At 44.0% G+C, this 22475-nt stretch overlaps 1 protein-coding gene across 1 annotated transcript in view; it reads right to left on the reverse strand.

The window, feature by feature from the left end:
• The window catches only part of CREB3L2 (cAMP responsive element binding protein 3 like 2), a 123352-nt gene that overhangs the window by 18711 nt on the left and 82166 nt on the right, over window positions 1–22475 (reverse strand). The window contains exons 3-8 of the mRNA XM_068549525.1: window positions 14049–14224; window positions 12318–12405; window positions 7616–7800; window positions 5091–5237; window positions 4082–4140; window positions 2697–2765 (exon numbers count right to left, since the gene is read on the reverse strand). Coding sequence (XP_068405626.1) covers window positions 2697–2765; window positions 4082–4140; window positions 5091–5237; window positions 7616–7800; window positions 12318–12405; window positions 14049–14224 — 724 coding nt within the window. The remainder of the gene's footprint in view (window positions 1–2696; window positions 2766–4081; window positions 4141–5090; window positions 5238–7615; window positions 7801–12317; window positions 12406–14048; window positions 14225–22475) is intronic.

The raw sequence follows: 22475 nt of genomic DNA on the forward strand, positions 1-22475 counted from the left end.
GAAGAGGAAGTCGGGGGCAAGGAAGGCCCTTCCTCGTGTGAACAAGAGCGGCTCTGCTTTTATTCCCTGACTTCTCAAGCCAAAGCACATTAAAAGCTGCTGGACTGAGAGATTAAGACTATAGCAACTCCCTCATCAGACTACCTGTGGGAAGACTGCAGGTTAATCAAGTATCAGCCATTTCCACCATAAAAGGTTGTCTACCAGGAGAGGTAAGTTTGGAAGAGGGAAGAGACGGCACTTGGGCCTCTGGGGGAACCACAGGGGAGGCTCCTGCCAATCAAGGGACAAGTAGAACACCACCAGCATAAGATAGACGGTTTTCTCAGTCGAGGTTCCAGCAGGCTGAATGGCCGGGAAAAACTTCCACAGTCAGTGAAGGAAACAGAAAGAAAACCACCACTGGCTCTCAGGGAAGAACGCCAGATATGCTGACCCCAAGCTCAAATATGCATATGCTCCCATAACTCATATTGCATAATAACTAATATCGTATTAAAAAGGCTGTGGCCATTATTGTAAAACAGAAAAAACAATTGCAAAACACGGACTGTTGTTACATAGAATCACATGTGCTTTATGTCAGTGCTCCTCAGATGACAGCTCTTTATCAAAATCTGAAAGAAATAGGATTCTGTAGAAATATATTTACTGATATAAAAATATATACCCAGTGTTTTTTGTTAAATGGAAAAGGCTCTTAACAGAGGAGGATGTACAATATAAATACATATCTATAAAATATTCCAAAATGTAAACATCTCTCTAGGTGAAAAGATTGTAATTTTTTTTCCCTTTTTTAACTGTATTTTCTAATATTTTCTACAATGGGCATATATTACATGTGTGGGTTTTTTTCTTTTTAAGTTTAGAAAAATATGATAGAGTAGGGTCAGCCTGGAGAGGGGAGGAGAGACCCTTTTTCCCAGGAAAGGTGGCAGCGACCCCGTCTCATCACACTGCTCTTTGTGCCTCTGCTGCCCCCGTGTGGCTGTGAATAGACCTGACACCCAGAACCCCTAGACTAGACCCAACGTGGACCAAACTCCACGGTTATCTTGGATGGATTCCTCTTCCCCTTCTCACCAGTTCATGACCTGGATTTGTCCCATTCATGAACACAGGACTTCTGCAACAGCAAGTGCTAGGACAGGGGGGTGGGAACACTCTCAGCTCAGGATGTTAACAAGATGGATACAGACGCTGGTGGGGTTCAGGACCCTGAGAACCACTCTGGCAGGAGTAAAGGTGGAGATAAGAAGAGAGGAAGCCTCAGGAGACTAATGGCCAAAGGCAACCATGGAACCGGAAACCTGAAGTCGTACTGGAAACCAGCTCCTTTGCCTCAGGGGATCAAGGTGATACCACATGGAGCTGGTGACAACATTTACTTACTTCTGTTGTTTGTCTACAGAGCACTAGTGGTGATTGCCCTTGACTTGCTATATGAGCACACATTCCCAGAAGTGCAGAGGGAAACCCAGCGGGGTCACAATGTCCACTTTTCCTACTGATGGTATTTTTACCTTATGACTAGATTAGCCTGCTGTTTGAGCAACAGACCATGAAGATTTAGGAAATGGGAGCCAAATTTCAAGTTATTATGAAATGACATGCAAATAGATTTACCCTGATCCCTTAACATTTGCAAAATTGTTACTAGGCATTAGTGCTAAGCCTTAAAATGATGAATTAAAATTTTGCTTACCTAAAAGTCAATTTTTCTCTGCTTGGATTGTCAGATCTATAACAACTAAGGGCAACAGGATCCCTTGACTAATGAACACTTTAACTTTCAAAGCATAGGCAGGCTCCGTGAGCGTGTGCGTGCACACACACACACACACACACACACGATGAAACTCCCCAACTGCCATTTCTCAGCCCTATACCTTAACCCCTTTCTCTTGCATATGACCCCGGGTAACGCTCAGTATGCTTCTCCTACATCGAGGCTCCAGGACCAGATTGCCTGCCTTCAAATGCAGCCTTCTAGCATTTACTGCGTGACCTTGGGCAAATCACCTAACCTTTCTGAGTCTCAGGACCTCCTTTATATAATGGGGATAGTAATAGGACCAGCTCATAGGGCCATTAGAAGGTTAAATGAATTCATATCTATAAAGTGCTGAAAACAGTACCTGGCACAGGAGGTGCTAGAGGAACTATCCTATAGTTACTTTTCAAAATGGGCTTAAAATGTAATTAATTAATTAACTTTTAAAAACAGTAATTAAAAAAACAAACTTGGTTTTCTCTCCATTTTTTTTTTTACTAAAAAACACCATTTATTACTCAAATTGGGTGACAAAAAAGTGGTCAGGCCCTCTTTGTCCACCTGTAAAGTCTGATGTCATTTTCAGGAGAATCAGACTCATTGACCTTATTCTTTTCCAAGCCTCTTCCTTAACCCCCTCATCATAGCCCTTATCAGAATCAGCCTCTTCATCAATCCCACGTACTTTAGGAAAAGTAAAGGACATGCCTCTGTGTGTGTGTGTGTGTGTGCGTGCACACACACGCGCACACACGGGAGGAACAGGTGAGAGAAGTGCGACCGTCCTGAGCATCCTGACACAACTATCCTTTCAATGTCTTCTCCTCCCCTCTCCTCCCAGCTCTGGCCCTGGATCTCCCCCTCTTTCCCCACCTTCCATCAGGCAGCTGTATTGGCTCCTCACTCCAGGGACCCTCACCTGTTGGTGTTCTCCAGAACCTCCACCTTCTTCCGAAGCTCCAAGTTCTCTGTTGAACACGACTCCACCCTACAGATGAGAGAGAGAGAGAAAAAAAAAAACTTAGTTTTTTATCAGGGGAGCAAACACTAAGCCAGGAGCTCGGATGGAGGCAGGTGGGGTTCAGAGAAAAAAGACAGGGAAGCAGCTACTCTAGGGAGGTGAGGGAGAGAACTTGGCCAACCTGAGTTGGGGAAAAGGGTGAGGAGACCAAAGAAAAAAGAGCGAGGGAGATGGGTAACCAGTGCCTCAGTAATGGAAAATGAATAGGGATGGTACAAAACATAAACTACTTTTAGGGTGTTCCAACCTTGATTTCTCTCGACTTCCCTATGGCTCTCAACGTCCATCACAATTCTCCCTCTACGCTACAGGGTCTGGATGCTGCTGGCTGTACTCTTTACCTGAAGGACTGACAGGAAGCCAAGCGGCTTGGGGCAGGGGGAGAGTGAAGGACAAGAACCCGGGACCTCAAGACAAGGGATCCAGGTGCCGGAGCAGGCATGCCCCAAAGAGGCAATAAAGAGATTTTCATCGAAACATCTTGACCCTGGATACCTACAGACAATAACAGACAGAATGGGACTGCTGAATGCTATATTACCAACACCTAAATCAGGAGGAAGAAACACTGACTTTCAGTAGAAACTTCAAGAACCAGCCAGGATCCACCAACCGCTCCTCTCACCAGACACACATAAAGATTCATTTCTAGGTCCCGGGACGCATTCCCATCTTAAAATGGTATTAGTTTGTCAGATGGGAACTATTTTCTAGAGCTAATACAAAATTGTATTTAATTTACGTTTTTCTAACAGCCCTCCTGATATTCCAGGCTATTCAGAAGAGCAAAAGGTGCCTTCAAGTGTTTTTGTGAAAAGTCACTCACCTATAACACAAATTATAGTGGACAGAAAAAAAAGAACGCCAACCTGCCTTACTTACTTCATCCCCTGTTGCTTTCTCTAGCGTGCGAGGGAGTGTGGCCAACAGGAATTGATTAATTAGCGCCTCTCCTCTGAGGAGTCCAGGAATATGCATGAAGGTTAGTATTTGTACTTATTTGAAAGGAAGCCTTCAGGGACTTAAGGACCCTTGGTTGGAAACTGTGCGGTACAAATGCCTACTAAGACTGAATGTACTTTTTATCACCTGCCAGATCTATAAGCTTTCCCCTCTAAAAACCACTAGGTGGCAGGCAAGACATAGATGATAAACCAACGGCCTTTGCTGGGGTCCAGACGGAGAAATTGAACCCCCTTCTCATAGAAAGCAGGGCTCCCCCGCACTTACATTTCTCTACATGAATTGCTCAATACACACAACCAGTTTGGCAGGAGGCTTACTTTTTCTCCAAGCTGTCCATGTATTCCTTCTTCTTCCTCCTACTTTCCTGGGCAGAAATCTGCAATGGAAGGGGAGAAAAAAGGATTATGTTCCAGCTATCTCAGTAAACCAGTATGACAAGAGGCCATGAGCAAAGAAATCACAAAAGCCCTGCTCACTTTTGTGGCCACTTCCCATTTGTTTAACCTACTGGCTCATCTACTAATCACCTCTTCTGTCCTCCCTGGTTTCAACCAGCTGATGTTCTCATCTACTTTCCAACAAACTAGGCTCCCAGTGAGAAGGACAGTGGTCCAGGAGTCAGACTGGAACATGTGGGTCACGAACCATCTGTATGGTCTTAGATAAATGATTTCAATTCTGTGGACCTAGCTGGCTCAACTATAATACATAATATAAGCCAGTTGGGGTTAGTTGTATAAAAATTCCCTGGCGGTTCTGCACATGGACGAAGAATTTTAACTCTAAGCTCTTTCCTTCCTCTCTCTTTGTCTCCTCCCTCCTGCTCTGCCCATGCCCTAGCCATGCCTCAGGGCCTCTGCACCCCTGATCCCCACTGTAGGGGCCTAGGACTAGGAGACTGCTGGACCCAGGTATAGAACAGTGGTCTGCAGAATTTTTTATCAAAAACCTCTATCAAGAAAAAAAATTAAGCAAGCACCCATAATACATTTATATTTATTCATTTATAAATTATATACATGCCTACTAGAGGGAAATATTGTGCGTCTAATAAAACAAATTATAAAGGCTGAGAGTTTTTTCAAAATGTCAATGGGAGTTCTAATATTTTCTTCCCACCCCTGTATAGGTCATCTTAGGCACCACAGAGTGTGCACGCCCGATCTGGAGGCCCACTGACCAGAAGATGTATGGGGAGGTCTGGGGGAAGACAGGGGCAAGCCTTGGTCCCCACCATGGGATGGGCCGGTGTTGGCCACCGGGAAGGGAGGGTGGGCATGCTGGCCGGGTTCTGCTCACAGAAGTACCTGGATTTGAAGGGCTCACCTTATTCTTGATTTTCCTCCGGATTTTCTTCAGGGCCTTCTCCTCTGATTTTGTCAGGGGCAGCTTGGTGGGGATGGGATAGCCCTCGGCGATCAGGGTCCTCTTCTCCTCCTCCGTCAGGACCAGGGGGCCTGATCCCTGCAGCTTCTGTGCAGACCAAGGAGCAGAAAAGGGTCAAAGAGGAAAAGCCAGGCGCACCGGAGGAACACCTCCTGAGGGGTGAGGAGCGTCTGTTATGACGTCTTGCCAGTGGCTAAGGGAAAAGGAGGCCCATCTCTTTTGGTGAGAAACGGGCACTTTGAAGTGGAAGCAAAAATGCAAAAGACACTCGTGTGAGTGTTACAACCCAAGGATTATAATATAAGGGAACGGGTAAAGAAACCTCCACCCATTATTTCTCAGAAAGTACCCTGCTGGCTAAAACATCAAAATGAAAGGATAGAATTCATTTCCCACGTCCCTAGAGATTTCCTGTTCTCGGAGTGATGAAGGATTCACTTGGAACTCTGTTTGTGGAAAGTTTTGTTGTTCTCCTAAAGATGCCATTTTGCAAGATGCTCTCTATACACTAGGAGTTGCTTCTTGACCTCTACTTCCAGCTAAGGGGTCAGGGCTCCTAGGGATGCACCGGCAGGCACGTTCCATGGAAGTCACTGGTCAGCACAGTCCCAGACTGTCCATCATCAGTGGAGATGAGAACTGTAGCTCATCTCATTTCACTCATATTAGGATAATGTGTTTATAATTAGTCAAATAAATGGAGTACCTATTGCATATTAGCTCCACGTTAGATGCACGGCAGAATCAAAACGAACTCCGTCTCTTAAGTAGCTAATGATCGAGACCGAGACTGAATTGAAACTCGTGAAAGAATGAGAGCAATTAAATGCCAGACTGTAATATTCACTCAAGGTACATTAAAAATATGAAGAAGGAGAACGCTTATGTGAGTCTGTGTGATAAGGGAAGGCTTAGGGTAGCAGATAAGGCTTGAATTGGGCTTCCTGAAAGAAAGGGGGTGATTTACACAGAGGAGGGCATTACAACAAAGGCAGTATTGTAAAAAGTAACTGAAGAAGCCATTCTGCGTAGAGGGGGTGAGGAGTTCTGGAAGCAGCAGCAGGTTGGGCACGTAGGAGGGTGTTTGTACCCAGCAGAGGTATGAGGGCTTGATGCCAACAGATAATAGGGAAACAACACAGATGCTGAGCCAGGGTATGATATGGGAAGGATTTCCTCCATGACCACGTGGAATGGATTAATTGTGGTAGGACCCACAAATCCACAGGATGGACACTATTTCAGTAATCAAAGGAGTGAAGGGTTAGAGGAGAGAAGGCAAAGGTGGAGTGGAAAGAATTAATTCCCTGGCCCTCGGTAATAGTGAAATATAAAAACGTGGCCACAGATCTAGAACTTCCTAAGTTTCTGACACAGACTGAACTCAAATTTTCAAAATTATGTTAATTAATACATGATTCTTCTAAGAATTTTTAAATAACTCATTTCATTCAAATTTGCTCTGTGATATTATAAATTCAATAAGGCTGACTAATTTTTAAATCCTCATAGAAATCAATCGACTATTCAGAACAATGAGAAGTTAATTATCTAACCCTAATTTTTTTAAAAATTTGTTTATTTAATTTATTTATTTAATTTTATTTTTGGCTGTGTTGGGTCTTCTTTGCTGCACGCGGTTTTTCTCTAGCTGCGGTGAGCGGGGGCTACTCTTCATTGCGGTGCACGGGCTTCTCATTGTGGTGGCTTCTCTTGTTGCAGAGCACAGGCTCTAGGCGTGTGGGTTTCAGTAGTTGTGGCACCCAGGCTCAGTAGTTGTGGCTCGTGGGCTCCAGAGCGCAGGCTCAGTAGTTGTGGCACATGGGCTTAGTTGCTCTGCGGCATGAGGGATCTTCCTGGACCAGGGCTCGAACCCGTGCCCCCTGCATTGGCAGGCGGATTCTTAACCACTGTGCCACCAAGGAAGCCCTACCCCTAATTTTTATTTGGAAAAATTATATATGTGAGGGATGAATGTTGACTCATGATTTCTATCCTGAGTCACTGGGTTAAGAGTTGCACCACAGACAAAAAGGGTTAAATTATATTTTTGAGCTTTAGACATCAACGCATTTACTCTCAGAGCAATTTTTCAGTTCATCAAAGATTGCTTATTTAAAAAATAAATTATTTCCTATCATAGGTCATAAACACCGCCTAAATTGATGATAAATATTGGTGATACAATTTTGAGAAGAATAACAACACATTTTTATTCCTCATGTTTGTAGCTGTAAAAAAGAAACATGTGAATAAAAACTGCAAGTGTGCCCAGGAAAGGAAGAGAATGTGTTAGCATGATGAGGTCACAGGCAGTTCTTAGAAAATGCTCTTTAAGACCGTCATCCCCCTGCTTCAGCAGTTAGACCTAAAACTTCCTACAGGCTCCGAACGGTACCCACGCTGGGTGAAGGTCCGAGTGACGGAATGGGGGATGGGGGTGCAGGGATGCAGGGGACACTCACGTGCGGTGCGGTGAGGAGTGGGGAGCTGGCAAGTGCCGAGGGGGCCCGCGCTGGGGCCCTGGCGGGGCTGTGGGTCTGCGGCAGGCCAAAGGGGTGCAGGCGCGGGCTGGGGCTCAGGCTGCCCTCTGAGTCGCTGCTGTGGCTGCTGGGAGGGGTGGGCGGTAAGTGCAGGTGGTCCACGGAGGCTGAGGGGAAAAGAACGGATTGCATCCATCAGGGAGCAACAGAGCAGGACTTGGGGCAGTTCAACATTCAACATCCCTACAGCAGAACGCAGGACAGCCGAACAAAAGAATGAGGAATCTCTGCGTGTGGATATGGAAAGGCCTCCAAGATGTATTACTGTTAAGGTTAAATTTTAAGAGTGTTTCTTTCAAAAAATTTGAAAGGTTGAATTATTGGGTTCCAGGTCCGCAGTCCTTGATATGGCCTTGTGGCAGGTGCTCTTGGCTTGATTTTCAGGCTTTATTTTGGATACATTTTTGGATTGGGTTTTTCAGTTTTACTTTGGTCAATGGGGGTTTCAGTAGATGTGACATTATTGTCTGCTGGTCTCAGCCTATAGAGGAGGGGAATAAATCAAGGTGCAAAACAGTGTATAAAGTAGCCCTCCTTTTGTATGAAAAAGGAGAGAAAGAAAATACAGACCCCCATTTGCTTGTATCTGCGTAAAGAAACTCTGGAAGGTATATAAGAAACTAATAAAATTATGACATAATGGGGGCAGGAGAAATTACAGTAGGTAGGGACGGTGCTGGCATAACCTTCCCTCTATTCATTTCATACAGTTTCCATAGTTTGACTTGTAAACCATGTTAATGTATTAGGATCTTTTTTTTTTTTTTTAAATAGCAAAAGCAGGGAGCCCATGAGTGTTTGAGAAAAGCTCATTTGTTGCTGGAGGAATGTGCATGGTAGGGCCCATAGGCCAGATGCCAGGCATTCTTGATTCAGATAATACCCAATCCATCTGTGGATAGACAGGTGGGCACTGGAAGACCAATTGGGGGAGGGGTGTCTCCCACAAAGTCCTCCAGCATCTAAGCGTCCTTCGCCTCTCCTCAGGGAGACACCCACACACTCTGCCGGGGCCTTTGAGCCTTAGCCGGTGCCAATCTTGCATCTCCAGGGCAGGAGGGATGGGTTCCCGAGGGAGGAATCCACTCTTGAGTTCAACCTGACAAACGAGCTTTGGGGTCTCACTCTTTTTCTGACCTGCAAATCTTCACGCTGTGCTGAAATACCTTGACAGCCAGCTGCTGTTCCTGAGCCAAGGAACATGACCTTGGGTAAACCTTTCACTCCACACCCCTCCTGGGGCCCCCAGGACAACAGAGCCCTGAGTACAGCGGCTCTGAACTGGGCAAGGAGCCTGGAGGCCTCATACACACCTGGCTTTCCTCGGCCAGAGAACAGCTCGGGGCCATGGAGAGGCCTCAGTCTCCTGCCTGATGTACTGTGAATGGGAAGAGACTTTCTGACACACGGCTTCTCACCTAAGAGAAAGGGTCCCCCCATAGCTGCCTTTGGAGGTGACAAGTTGCAACCAGATGGCTCTCTCGCCCACTGAGACCCCTGAATATCCTAGGTAACCACAGGTGATATGTCTCTCTCTGCCACCCCCCGCGCCCACTCCCGTTCACAGCACACTTTCTTTCTCTCTCTTTCTCTAACCCATCTCTTTTCTCTTTCTAACATACTGCTTTTCACTAGATGATTCTCCACCCAAGAGCTCCCTGGTTTTTGAGAGTCCACGGGCACTCTTAAAGCTAAAGAATATTCTAAAACAATCCTATGCATCTCCACTGCCAACTCTTCTGCCACCACTTCCAGGCAGCTAAGGAGGGTAGGTATGCGCCTTAAACTTACGTGCTCACCTAGGAAGCAGTCCCAAGCGTGTTAACCAAGTTTTTCCCAATGCCATGACGACCTATGGCACTCTGTGGTGTCAGATGAATTAAGCAAGGAAGCCATCAGACTGGGGTGGCTCCAGTGCTCTGGTGGCCCTACGTAGGCAAACCCAAAATCTAAGCCTCTAAATGCTTTGAGGTTACCAGACTGAAACCTAGGACAACCGGTCACAAACAGCCAACTTGGCTTTAAGTTATACCCAATCAATAATTTCCTTACTGTGGTCTTCCCTGGTGGTGCAGTGGTTAAGAATCCGCCTGCCAATGCAGGGGACACAGGTTCGAGCCCTGGTCCAGGAAGATCCCACATGCCGTGGATCAACTAAGCCCGTGAGCCACAACTACTGAGCCCGCGTGCCACAACTACTGAAGCCTGCGCGCCTAAACCCATGCCCTGCAACAAGAGAAGCCACTGCAGTGAGAAGCCTGCGCAGCAACGAAGAGTAGCCCCCACTCGCCGCAACTAGAGAAAAGCTTGTGCGCAGCAACAAAGACCCAACGCAGCCAAAAATAAAATAAATAAAATAAAAAATTTAATTAAAAAAATAATAATAATTTCCTTACTTTGCTTCCACCTTTTCTTTATGAAAGTCTCCCCCCAGCTCCTGTCGGTGGAAACTTGTAACTGGTTTTTTTTTTGTTTTGTAACTGGTTTGACGCTGCAGAATGTAACTAATTTTTGCTCAAATAAGCTCTTAAAATTTTTAATTTTTTAGAGTTTATCTTTTAACAATGTTTATCTTTTAACCATGGTAAACAAACAAACAAGCAAACCAAAACCAAAACAAAACAAAACCCAGGAGCGGCCAGACCTAACAGGGGCTCCCGCTGTCTGCCGTGCTGAGCGGTTAGTCTGGAGAACTAACCAAGAATACCAGAGCTCACTTGTCCCTTTCACTAGGCACAGCCCTAATTATTCTAATACCTTTCTCCTTTCCAAGCAGAAGGTGTGCCACAAAAAATGAAAATGGCATGGCAGGAAAAGTGAAGCAAACTCCAATCTCCTCTTACCTACTTATTAAGAGCTACTGCCCTGGCCACAGGTGCCTCGGTATCAGATTTCTAAATATCACTTGAAATGTTGCTCTTGGATTACTTACTGACAGGGCTGGGGACAACCGGCTACTTTGCCTAGAAGCCCCGTTGCATTCCAGGATATTGAATTTCCTCCTCTCTGTATATCTAGGATGAGGAAGGACGGCCATTTACTTTACCCTTGAAACGTTTCTCCTCCAGTGATCCCAGATTCTGAAGCCACTAGGGGATTCACTGGTACAGTTGTGACATTTTCTGAAGCATATTGCAACATAGATTAAAAAAGCAAGATTTATGTGATAGTTGTAACCGGTGTCACAAAAATGAAAGGAATTACTTTGGAGCAGTATATAAAGCTGAAAGGCACTAAAACGTATGTCACTCAGTGAAAAGAAATACTGTCTCAATATGGATTTTAGTCCGTATTTCTAATTTTAAAAACAGAATCCTTTCTTTACTGATGATAAAGGGTAAATGCCAACCTTGATTTAAGTTGTCACGGATCAAATCCTGAGTATGTTTCTGGTGGAATGAAGGTAGACTTTGTTTCCGTGAGCACTGCTCCTACGTAACATCTGCACATTACATCTACACCGTAGCACGGATACCCTTCCCATGACAAGTGCATATACTAATTTCCTATTTGTCAACCACACCGATGAGCTATCCTTCTAACCTTGTGCCAAAAGTATAAATAAAAAGGGAGGGGATGGCGTGTCTGAAGGCACAGAATTAAGAGCAGGATCTGTGCAAAGTAACTCAATTAAAAAGGCTGAGAGGGACTTCCTTGGTGGCACAGTGGTTAAGAATCCACCTGCCAATGCAGGGGACACAGGTTCAAGCCCTGGTCCGGGAAGATCCCACATGCCACGGAGCAACTAAGCCTGTGCGCCACAACTACTGAGCCCAAGTGCCACAACTACTGAAGTCCGCGCACCTAGAGCCCGTGCTCTGCAACAAGAGAAGCCACCGCAATGAGAAGCCCACGCACCACAAAAAAGAGTAGCCCCCGCTCGCCGCAACTCCTGAAGCCCGCGTGCAGCAACGAAGACCCAACACAGCCAAAAAAAAAAAGAAAGAAAAGAATAAAAAAATGCCGAGAGAGCTTCCTAGACTCTGTGAGACTTAGGGGTCTGCGTTCAGGATTCCTGACTATGGGCTTCATACCGGACAAGAAAAAGACTGACACAGAGAAAGAAGAAAGTGAAAGTGGGATAACCCCAAGTGTGACACTACTTAATTCTAAATGGATGGCAAGGAGCCCAATGGGATGCAGGAACAAAGGAGGCTCCTTGCAACAACTGTCATCTGAAATCAACATTTAAAAACATTGAATTGGTCAGACAGATAAACCGTGAATTCACTTCACAGAGGCTTTAAACTAGAATTGTTGTAAGTGGGCCAGGTGCCTTTGCGGATATGTGCCTATTTGCCCCTACTGATCATCACTCCAGGACAGGGAGCTGGGTTTTATCCACAGGATGGCTTGAGGGCAGCGGTCCCCTTGTCCCCTTGTCAGCACCCAAGTCACAGCAGTCATTGAACATGCTGAAAAGTCACCCTGCCTAGGAGTAAAAGTTAAAGATTTAGCTGGAAAAACTTAGCTTTCAAAGTTTGTATTTACAATCAAGAACAGAGCTATTTCATCAAGCAAGTTCTGCCTTTGGTACCATCAACCCCAGCACTGTCTCGCACATTCCGCATCTCTTTAGACGGTGCACCCACATCTGTTAACCCAAAGGAGAGAGTGGACACACCTTCCTTAGGAGAGAAGTTGAGGAACTGATCCACTTCATGAGGTTCCAGCTTAATCTTAGGAATAACTGTCTGGCACGAGGAATCAACCTAAAGGAAGAATTTCAAACACAGTTTTTAAAAACCAGTAACAAACCTGAAGAAACACCCCGGGGGAGTTATTTGTCGCCTGTGTCTTCCTCCCAGGGCAGCCCTGCTTCTCTGGGGCTGGCGAGGCCCGGCTGAGTGCAGGCTGCTTCTTGGACAGGGAGGTGTTTTAGTCCTTAACCTTTCCCTCATTGCCAAACCTGGCAGCACAGGTGACGGAACCCTCAGAATTCTAACATTAAGAACCCAGGGCTTGGGAGTTCCCTGGTGGTCCAGTGGTTAGGACTCAGCACTTTCACTGCTGTGGCCTGGGTTCAACCCCTGGTTGGGGAACTGAGATCCCGCAAGCCTCATGGCGCAGCCAAAAAAAAAAAAAAAAAAAATCCAGGGCTCACTTATCAGTGCTCTCTTTCTATTGTTTTTATGGTACTATAAAGGCCTTTTATCACAAAATAGTCTGGTATGTTCTGGTCATGGCCTCCAGCAGTGTGTCCTGCGGTAGGAATTGTGTGAACCCAGCTGCATCCATTCTCTCCAGGTTCCTGATAACTAACAGCACCTAACCGTGAAACACTGAGTACGGGAAGGAGGAAAGGTCTCTGGCCCATGCATGGGGGGCAAGGCCATGACCCTGCCCTTTCTTAGTGACATGCTTGAAAATGAACTGAACTGAAATCTAATGGAGCAAGGAGACTAATACAGACTCCAGAAGCCTAGTCCGATAAACAGACTCAGGCAGCTATTGAGAAGGGAATTCTAGAGGGCAGTGCAGAGGTGCTCTGTCCACAGTCCCTCATCTTCCACACGGATGGAAGGTAAAGAGCACAGGAGTGAGTACGCAGCAGAGCCTTCGTGGCCCCACCACTGCTGTGTTACCTCTTCCTGAACAGGTGGACCACTCTACCTCGCTCAGAGGAGATCTGACTTAAAGACTGTCAGTGGAGTCATTGTTTATAACCTGTGACTTTGAACTTAAGGAAAGTTAGGACTGGATTCCAGTATCTGGAAGAAGATGTACAAGTATGACTCTGGTCCATCACCAGACACTGAAATACCCAAAGAGAAGGTGGGGTAAAACTGAATCCTACTTGCTGTAGGTGTGGAACTGAGCAAGGAAGAAATTCCCGATTTCGTATGTTTTCCACGGGGAATACGTTAGGAATTGGTAGGTGGGAGATCCCTGAATTAAGTCAGGGCAACTGAACACTACACTAGGAAAGTAAAGTATTACACAGGAACTAGCATTCCCTATTGCCACGGCACAGAAAGCCATGGATCTCATCATCATCATAACCACTCCCTTTCCACTGGCTTAAAAATCAGTTCCAGGGAGAATTTTTTTCCCCCATGGATATCTATGTATTTTTTAAATTTTGTAATAGCAATCATTGAAAAAAATGAAATGAGACTTGCTACCAATTTTTCTGGAAATACCTTTAAAGGAAGTGATATAAGCAACGCTGACACCAAATCAACATATCCTAGATATATATATAAATACATTTTTACATACATACATACATATGTAGTTATGTATCTTTAAACATATACAACCACTAGCTCCAAAAAGATTAAATGCCTTATTGGAGAATAAGGATCCGTATCTTTTGATCCAATCTGTTTGTATGGAGGAAAAATGAGTATACCCCAGCGTTCATTTCCAGAGGGGGTTCCTCCTTCTCAAAAGGGGTGGAGATGGCAGTGATGGTCAGAGTGACAGACGGAACTAGTCCTGAGGGCGGCTCGTCCGTGATTGGCTCTGTCTTGATGGTTGTTGATGGAAAGTCTGTAGACAGGTACCATTTCTCACTCTCCACTTCATCTGTGGGAAAAAGATAAGCACACATGTGAATCTGTTCAGGGCATCAGGTATAAGTAAAACAAAGGGCACTGACCTTTCTCCTCAAAAAAAAGCTCCAAAAAAGAATTATTGTGAGTAGAATAAAAGGAAATAAAATGAGGATGTGAGAGAGGAGATAAATGGATGAAGAAATGAATGGCAAAGTGAGAATCTATACTTGCATTTGCTTGAGTGTAAGGATGCCTAAAGCAACTCTGGAAGGATACATATAAAAGAAAGAAACTAGGCTCTCTGGGCAGAGCAGGAAGGAGACTAGGTGGGTGGGGAATAGGATAGGAGACAGAATTTCAATGTGTCGTGTTTTATACTTTTTGGTTTTCAAACCAATTAATATATTATTTAGAAAGAAAGAAAGAAAAGAAAAAGAAAGAAAGAAATGCATTTAAAAATAAGAAAGAAAGATATACATTTAAAATTAAGAAGGAAAGAAGCGAATGGTTGTCAACCAGGGTCTCAGGAGACAGGACTGGAGACAGGTCTCTGTCCTTCTCCCCAGTGGATGGTTATTTGTTTTCTTTTTTTTTTTTTTTCTCACTCCCCATCATTGGTCCTAATCTGCTTCTCTACAACGCCGCTTATGCCTTACACCTGACCTAGACTTCCAGAATTTTACTTAGCCCTCTAGGAAACTTCAGAGTTTGTAACAGACATCTGCCCCTTGCTGAAATGGATGAAATGCTCATCCAGAGGAAAGAGCGGCATCTTGCCAAGTCTGGTCTCGGCTTGCCTCTGGCTTTCGTGACGATCACAGGCCTGGGGATCACAACAAAGCAACAGCACCGAACAGACAGAAGCACCTCCATCACTCAGTGACATTCTCCTGGGAGCCTGCATGGTACCCTGCATTTCTTACCAAGTTACATCAGAGCAGGTACCTCAGCATAGCCCTGGGAAAGGAGGGAGGAGGGCAGGAAAGGGAACAACAGCAAAAAGGCTGCAAACAGGTGCAGAACAAGAGAAAACAAGTCAGAGATTCGCAGAGTCAGCATTCCTCACCTGTTACCAGTTTACTAAAACGAGACTAAAATAAAGCAAAGATATGCTCCCTTGCTTTATGAAAACGTTTAAACACACACACACACACACACACACACACACACACACACAAACACACACCAGGTGCTTCGTGAGCTATTACTGTCCAGGGGAGCAAAGTCATTCACATTATGAATTATTTTACACTCAAGAATTGGGCTCAACTTTTCTTATGAAAAGGTACATGAACATCATTCAGAACTGTCAAGAGGGCAGTGGAAGAGTGGGCACGGAAGCTAAAAACTAAAGTTCGCAGTTATTAAGGTTGTATTTCATAAGCAACTTCCTTCAAACACAGGGAAAGGTTAGATTCACATGCACCATGGAAAATAATTTTCCCCCAAATCCAATTTATAATTGACTCAATTAATTATTCCAGCCCCAATTTATTTCCTGAGGTAAAATAAAGACGGGCAAGACTTAGGTTGGTTGAAGGTGTTTGCTTTTAGAGCTGGTGCTATGCAGCTGCGGAGTGCTGTGGGGTGATGGAGGATTTCCATCATTCCCGGGGTGTGCGCCACATCCTGGCTGAGCGGGAGGGGCAGGTAACAAAGGTCCTTTTGAAAGCAGCCAGAGGATGGAGACCACACTGCAGGTGATGCAGAACCCTGCTGGGCAGATGGGCCCCCCAGCTCAGCTTGGGGAAGCAACTGGATGAGGAGCCAAACGAAGTATCTAATGCCACTCCCAGAATGAGCTTAGGAATGAGAAGTCTCTGTCACCTGTAAGGAAGACACGCTTAGGACAGATGTGGGGAGGGGCTGGAGAGACAGAGAGAGCACAGATCACATTTTCTCCACTCAGCAATGATGTGTTCATACCTCTGCCTTGTCAACACTTACAGCCTGTCCACGTTGAGCAATATTTACCCCTAGCAGAGACTGGAAGAGAGATAGCAAGATGAAATATAGTCTCAGTAGATATTAAAATTAACAGTTAAGGAGGCATCCCTGAGAAAAAGGTCACATGCAATTACCAGGAAATGGTGAGATAAGGCCAGATCCCATGGCTGTGTGGTTACAATTACTGTGATGAAAGATAATTCACAAGGCACAAAAGGTAAAAATAAATACAAAAAGCAAATACAAAATTACAAGCAAAATAGAGACAGGTAATGAAATTAGTTCTTCCAATCTGGCTAAGCCATTCTCAAAGCACACACATTCATAAAATAGGTCAAGATAGTCTATATTCTTAATGCTCAGTGTCCTACACCCCTATTTTAAAATTTTTTATATAATCTTTGCTGTATCAGAGATGGAGGCCGAAGGACAAATAATGATACGTGACCTATGAAACAAAACTTCCCCTGAACTCTTCCAAGAGAAAAGCCCAAGGAAGCTGCCTCTCCTCCCCTGAGCCTTTTGGGGACAAACAACTGGTGTTGCCTTCATGCTTCCATTTCAGTACAGCAATTTATTGCTCTACCTCGAAAGATATTTTTTGAATTAGAAAGAAGTTTAAGGCCATCAGCCTCAGATATGTCTTTTTATAGATGAGGAAACTAACATGCTGGTCTAAATCACACAGCAAATATGTGGCAGGACCCAGATCTCCCGATCCATTAAAGAAACAACTAAACATGTAGATAAAGATGTGTGCACAGGGACTTCCCTGGTGGTCCAGTGGTAAAGAATCTGCCTTACAATGCAGGGGAGGTGGGTTCGACCCCTGGTCAGGGAACTAAGATCCCACGTGCCGCGAGGCAACTAAGCCAGCGTGCCACAACTACTTAGCTCCCATGCCTCGACTAGAGAGCCTGTATGCCACAAACTACAGAGCCCACACACTCGGGAACCCGCGCACCACAACTACGGAGCCCACGCGCCCTGGAGCCTGCGTGCCAGAGCTTGAGAGAAGCCCTGCGCCACAGCGAAGAGCCTGTGTGCTGCAACTAAGACCCAATGCGGCCAAAAATAAAATAAAATAAATAAATAATTTTTTTAAAAAAGATGTGTGCACAAATATGCTCACTGCAGCATTATTTATAATCACAAAACACTGAAAGTAACCAAAAGAGTAAAAAGGAAGGGCAAAGTGAATGAATTACGGTACATCCATACAATGGAAATATTATGCAGCCAGTAATGTTACATGTTTAAACCCTTTTTAATAACAAGGCAAAGAGTTATGATAGAATATTAAGGAAAAAACCTGAATATAAATTTATGTACTATTAATGAAGAAAGTGATAGGAAAAAAAGACTGAAAGGAAATATGTCAAAATAGTAAAAATACCTCTGGAGAATAATTCAGAACATGAGTGACTTTTTTTTTCTCTAGTTTCATACTATTTCTAAATTTCCTATACTGGGAATATATTGTCCCTGGATGATCACACATGGACATGGCCTTCTTCTGCCTGCTCTGCTCTATATTTTATGATGCTAATTATTAGATAGAAGCCTTAGTGAGTCAAGTGGCCCATTTAGAGTCCCTTGACTTAATAAGAGTCAACGAGTACCTTAATATATGTTATAAATTGCATAACTGGCTCCAGTTCTTCATTTGTCCCTCTATCCCTGTCCTTTGCCATGTAATTTTGCAGTTCCCTCCCACTGAGGACTAATCCCTACCCTGGGATTGGCCACATGACTGGCTTTGGCCAAAAGGATGTTAGCTTTGTAACACAAGTAAAGTCTTGAAATGCACTTGTACAGCTGAACTTACACACTTGTACCTTTGCCATCACACTTGTGAGAAGGATGTGCCAGGACAATCTACTGATCCCAGAAGGAGGACAGACACATAAATCAGAGTTGCTCCCAGATGAGCCTGGCCAAGATCAGCTAACTCTCAGCCTTAGACATGTGAGTGAATCTAGCTGAAATCAGCAAAATCACCCAGCTGCCCCTGACCCTCCACGCCTAAATCAGCCAACCTCCAGCCAAGGCACAGACATGTGAACTCTAATAACAAATGATTGTTGTCAAAGCTAATGAGTTTAGTGGTGATTTGTTATGCAGGAATACAGCTGGCTGATACAATACAGCTGCATGTATATAGAAGAAATTAAATCCATTACATCAGAACCTATGGCAACAAATAGTTATACCTTGTTCCCATAATAATTCCTCTAAACCACCAACTGTGAACCATATCAATAAATATTTGTAGATTGACTGATTCGATCTACCAATTATATAATAAAATAAATGATTTCGGTTGAAGAAAGTTAGCCAGTAAGAAGCTTGGTGAGAACATTCCAGTGGCGGTTGAAATTAGAGACAAAAGCTTTCATTCTGAACTACTAGGTATTGGCTTGTACTCTGTCCCTCAGTGGAAATAAAGATCAAATTAGAGAAAACAAAATGACAAATGTAACCTATGAGGTAGGGGGTTAACAAAGGATAAAGGGAAAGGGAATCAGCAGAATATGTAATACAATTTTTCTACGTGACCTTATTTTTGTAGTTTTATTTCATTGGCAAAAGATCAGCAGAGCACCATGGCTTAGAACTTAGATAGTTGAGTTATTGACAAAACTATAAAAACAAGACTCAGTATACACTCTATCTACTGTCCAATTTCTAATACTTGAAGCTCAGATAGTGACTGAAAAATTTTTTTCGTAAATTGTGTCTTTATGCCTTTTGTGTTTCATTTCAGAAGGAAAACATCACCCAATAAGGTCAGTAGTGCACTGTGGGGAGTAAGAAGCACAACCAACGTATCATCTGATTTTATTTAAACAGCTTCCTGGGCTTCCCTGGTGGCGTAGTGGTTAAGAGTCCACCTGCCAATGCAGGGAACATGGGTTGGAGCCCTGGTCCGGGAGGATCCCACATGCCGCGGAGCAACTAGGCCCATGCGCCACAGCTACTGAGCCTGCGCTCTAGAGCCACAACTGCTCGCGAGCCACAACTGCTCGCGAGCCACAACTGCTGAGCCCACGTGCCACAACTACTGAAGCCCGCGCACATAGAGCCCGTGCTCCGCAGCAGAAGAGGCCACCGCAACCAGAAGCCCGTGCACCGCAACAAAGAGTAGCCCCGGCTCGCCGCAACTAGAGAAAGCCCGCGCGCAGCAACGAATACCCAATGCAGCCAAAAGTAAATAAATAAAATAACTTTATAAAAAAATAAAACATGAAATAAAATAAACAGCTTCCCATCAAAGGTCAAACTCGACTGGCAAATTTCCTCAGCATTACCACTTAGCTGTCAGCAAGAAAATAAAAACAAGCCACTGTCTCGTGGCGATGAGTCCTTCATATCCAAGGATGAAATGGAGCAGCTATGAGCAATGGGGCTAGATGCTGAGATTACCAAGATAGCAGCTAAAAACCCCACAAACCAAAGCCAACATAGAGGCAACACCAAAATGCAGGTCCTCAATCATTTCCACATGTGCTGCATAAATAATGACACTGAATAGATACTGATTCCTGGGAAGGGGAAAAAAGAGATTAAACTCTAAATTGGGAGTAGGTAGTATCTTTATAAACATGTCTTATATATGCGTGTGTGTTTTGTATATATATACACATACACACATATACATATGTATATATGGTGTGTCTGTGTACTTTTAAAAAGAGAAATCACATAGGACAAATACCACTTATATGATATACACATATATGTACCCATTAGCTATTTATATAATATGTCTAAAGTAAAAAGGAAATTTTTGTAAATTAAAGAAGTATGCCTCATCTAAATCCTTCAGCATTTGATAACTGTGTTTGCCCTTTGAAAAATTTCAAAGGAGTTGGCAAATCTTGGCCAATTTTTGATGTAAACATCTCTTCAAGGAAAATGCTAAGGCTGGGTTCTGGAGGCTGGGAGAGGGGCAGGAATCAGTTGAATATGTCAGAATCATATTAAGCTGTAGCCGACTGCATGTTCAGACAGAAGGTAGGCGCCTGCCCGCCCAGGGTCCCCTCCCTCAGTGCCTGGACCCTGAAATCACCTCCAGTGTTGAGCGGCATGAAGAAGTGTTGAAAACAGTAAAAATAGCAAACACTGAACTGTGAGTGTTTACTATGTGCTAAGCATTATTCCAAGTGCTTTAGATATATATTAATTAATTTAATCCTAAGAGTGACCCTGGAAGGCATGTACTATGATTACCCTCATTTTATAGACAAGGACACTAAGAGATTAACTCCCTCACCCTCCGTTACCCAGCTGGTATACGGCCAACCTGGGATCCACACGCAGGCAAACCAGACCCACAGCCCTGCTCCTGGCCCCTCTAGCATACTGCTTTGCAACAGATCAATGATGAAACAGATCTCTAGCCAAAAGTGAGTATTCTTCAATTAATGTTATTTTGAGCCCATAATTAGCCACTACAAAAGGTACAATATTGGTTCTTTCTATATTTCTCACCTTTGTTTATATGGACTCCTAATCCAATGTACCTGAGGTTAAGAATTCCAGTTTAACACCAGCAAATAATAGCTAAAATGTTCTGAGAGCTCACTGTGTGCCAGGCACCGTTCTAAATGTCTTCACGTATTTACACAGGTTTCTGTGATTGATGCGATTTCTCTCGGACACCTCCCTCACTCCATGCTTTCTGTGCTTGTGCTTACAGAACCTCTTTCCCTTACTCTGGTGTTCATATTGTGGCCAGTTGATAAACTATGTATTTAATTATGTGGTAATTTACATAGGGCAATAATAACAAGAGCTAATATGTATTTAGTGTTTACTAATTGCCAGGCACTGTTATAAATGCTTAATACATACTAACTCATTTACTCCCCCCAACAACAGCACAAGGTTAAGTATTACTACTATTATTCCCATTTTAAAGATCAGGAAAGAAACACAAGAGTTGAGCCACTTGCCCAAGATCACACCATTAGTAAGTGGCAGAGCCCAGATTCCAATTCAGGCAAATTGATTCCAGAGATGAATCGCTATACTCCATCCGTGTTCTGCATTGGGCATCTCAGGTCTTCCCATAGGATACTGTGTTTAAAGTATTCATTGAATAAATATCTGTGGAGCAAATGACTGATTTCAAAAGATTTACTTAGTATATACACACAGAAGACCCTTGTGTGTACATTTCTTTTCCTTCATGAGAATTAATGACTTTTACTCATGAATAGAGTAAGTTTAACGCTAGATAGCTGGACATATTGCTTTCTTATACCATTCTAGCATTGCAATGGCCAGGCAAACGAAGAAGTCATTATTTCACTTCTAAAAGGGGGGAAAGCATCATTATTTTCTTAACCTGTTAGAAGAAGAAAATAAAAGGTAATCTCAAAAGGATGATGAATAGCAAAAAAGCATGCACCACTAGCCCAGGCTCCGGACTCGGAAAGGAAGGCTGTTCCCCTGCTTGTCCACCCCAAGCACATCAGGTTCTTTCTGTAGTGCATCCATGTCAGGGGTCCCAGCTACTCTCTGTAGGTAGATGACAGACACATCTGCCTTTTTTTTACCCTAGAATCTACCCCTCTAAGACAGCTCAGACCCATGCTCTTGTCAGCTCAGACCCACAGCTCTAACCAAATGTGATGAAGATACAACTATTTATCATCTCTCTGTGACTTTCTTTCCCAGGTCCCAGGGCCTTGGAACATTTCAACATCAAGAGGTCTTCCCACTGCAAACAGGAAACCTAAGTCACCCATGACTCATCTCTACCCTTTATTCAGCACACCCGATGGTATGCTAATCCTGCTCTGGGTTTCAGCTAATCCTTTCAAAATCCATTTTTTCTTTGCCATGGATGGTACATGCCTTTCCATTTCTCCCTGCATTGCTATATCCATGCACACCTTCCCTGCTCTGGCATCATCAGCCACGAGACATCATTTTCTTCTCCTAGTCTCCAAAAAAAACACCATCCCACTTTCCTAAGGCCTTGTTTCCCATCAAATGCTGAGTCTCCGCCTTCCATCAGGCTACCTCATACCAGAAGCATCTGTTCATGTTTAGCTCACAGACTATTGTTTTCATTCCCACCTATGAAAACAGCTCCTTAAACTTAGGATATCCACACTAAGCCAGTGTACCCAGCCATCACTTGCCCTACTCACTCTAGAAGTCTAACCAGGCTAACCTGAAGGAAGATGATTATTATTTATGTGCTGGTCCCACCCTCTCTAGACCTGGAAGAGCCACAATTACAGTCCTTTATTCCACCCAAAATAAAGTTACCTTGACTTGTGCATGGTGCCAGTAGATCACTTCTGTATTAGTATATTCTA

This window comes from Eschrichtius robustus, chromosome 8 (genome assembly GCF_028021215.1).
Source record: "Eschrichtius robustus isolate mEscRob2 chromosome 8, mEscRob2.pri, whole genome shotgun sequence".
Lineage (NCBI taxonomy): Eukaryota > Metazoa > Chordata > Mammalia > Artiodactyla > Eschrichtiidae > Eschrichtius > Eschrichtius robustus.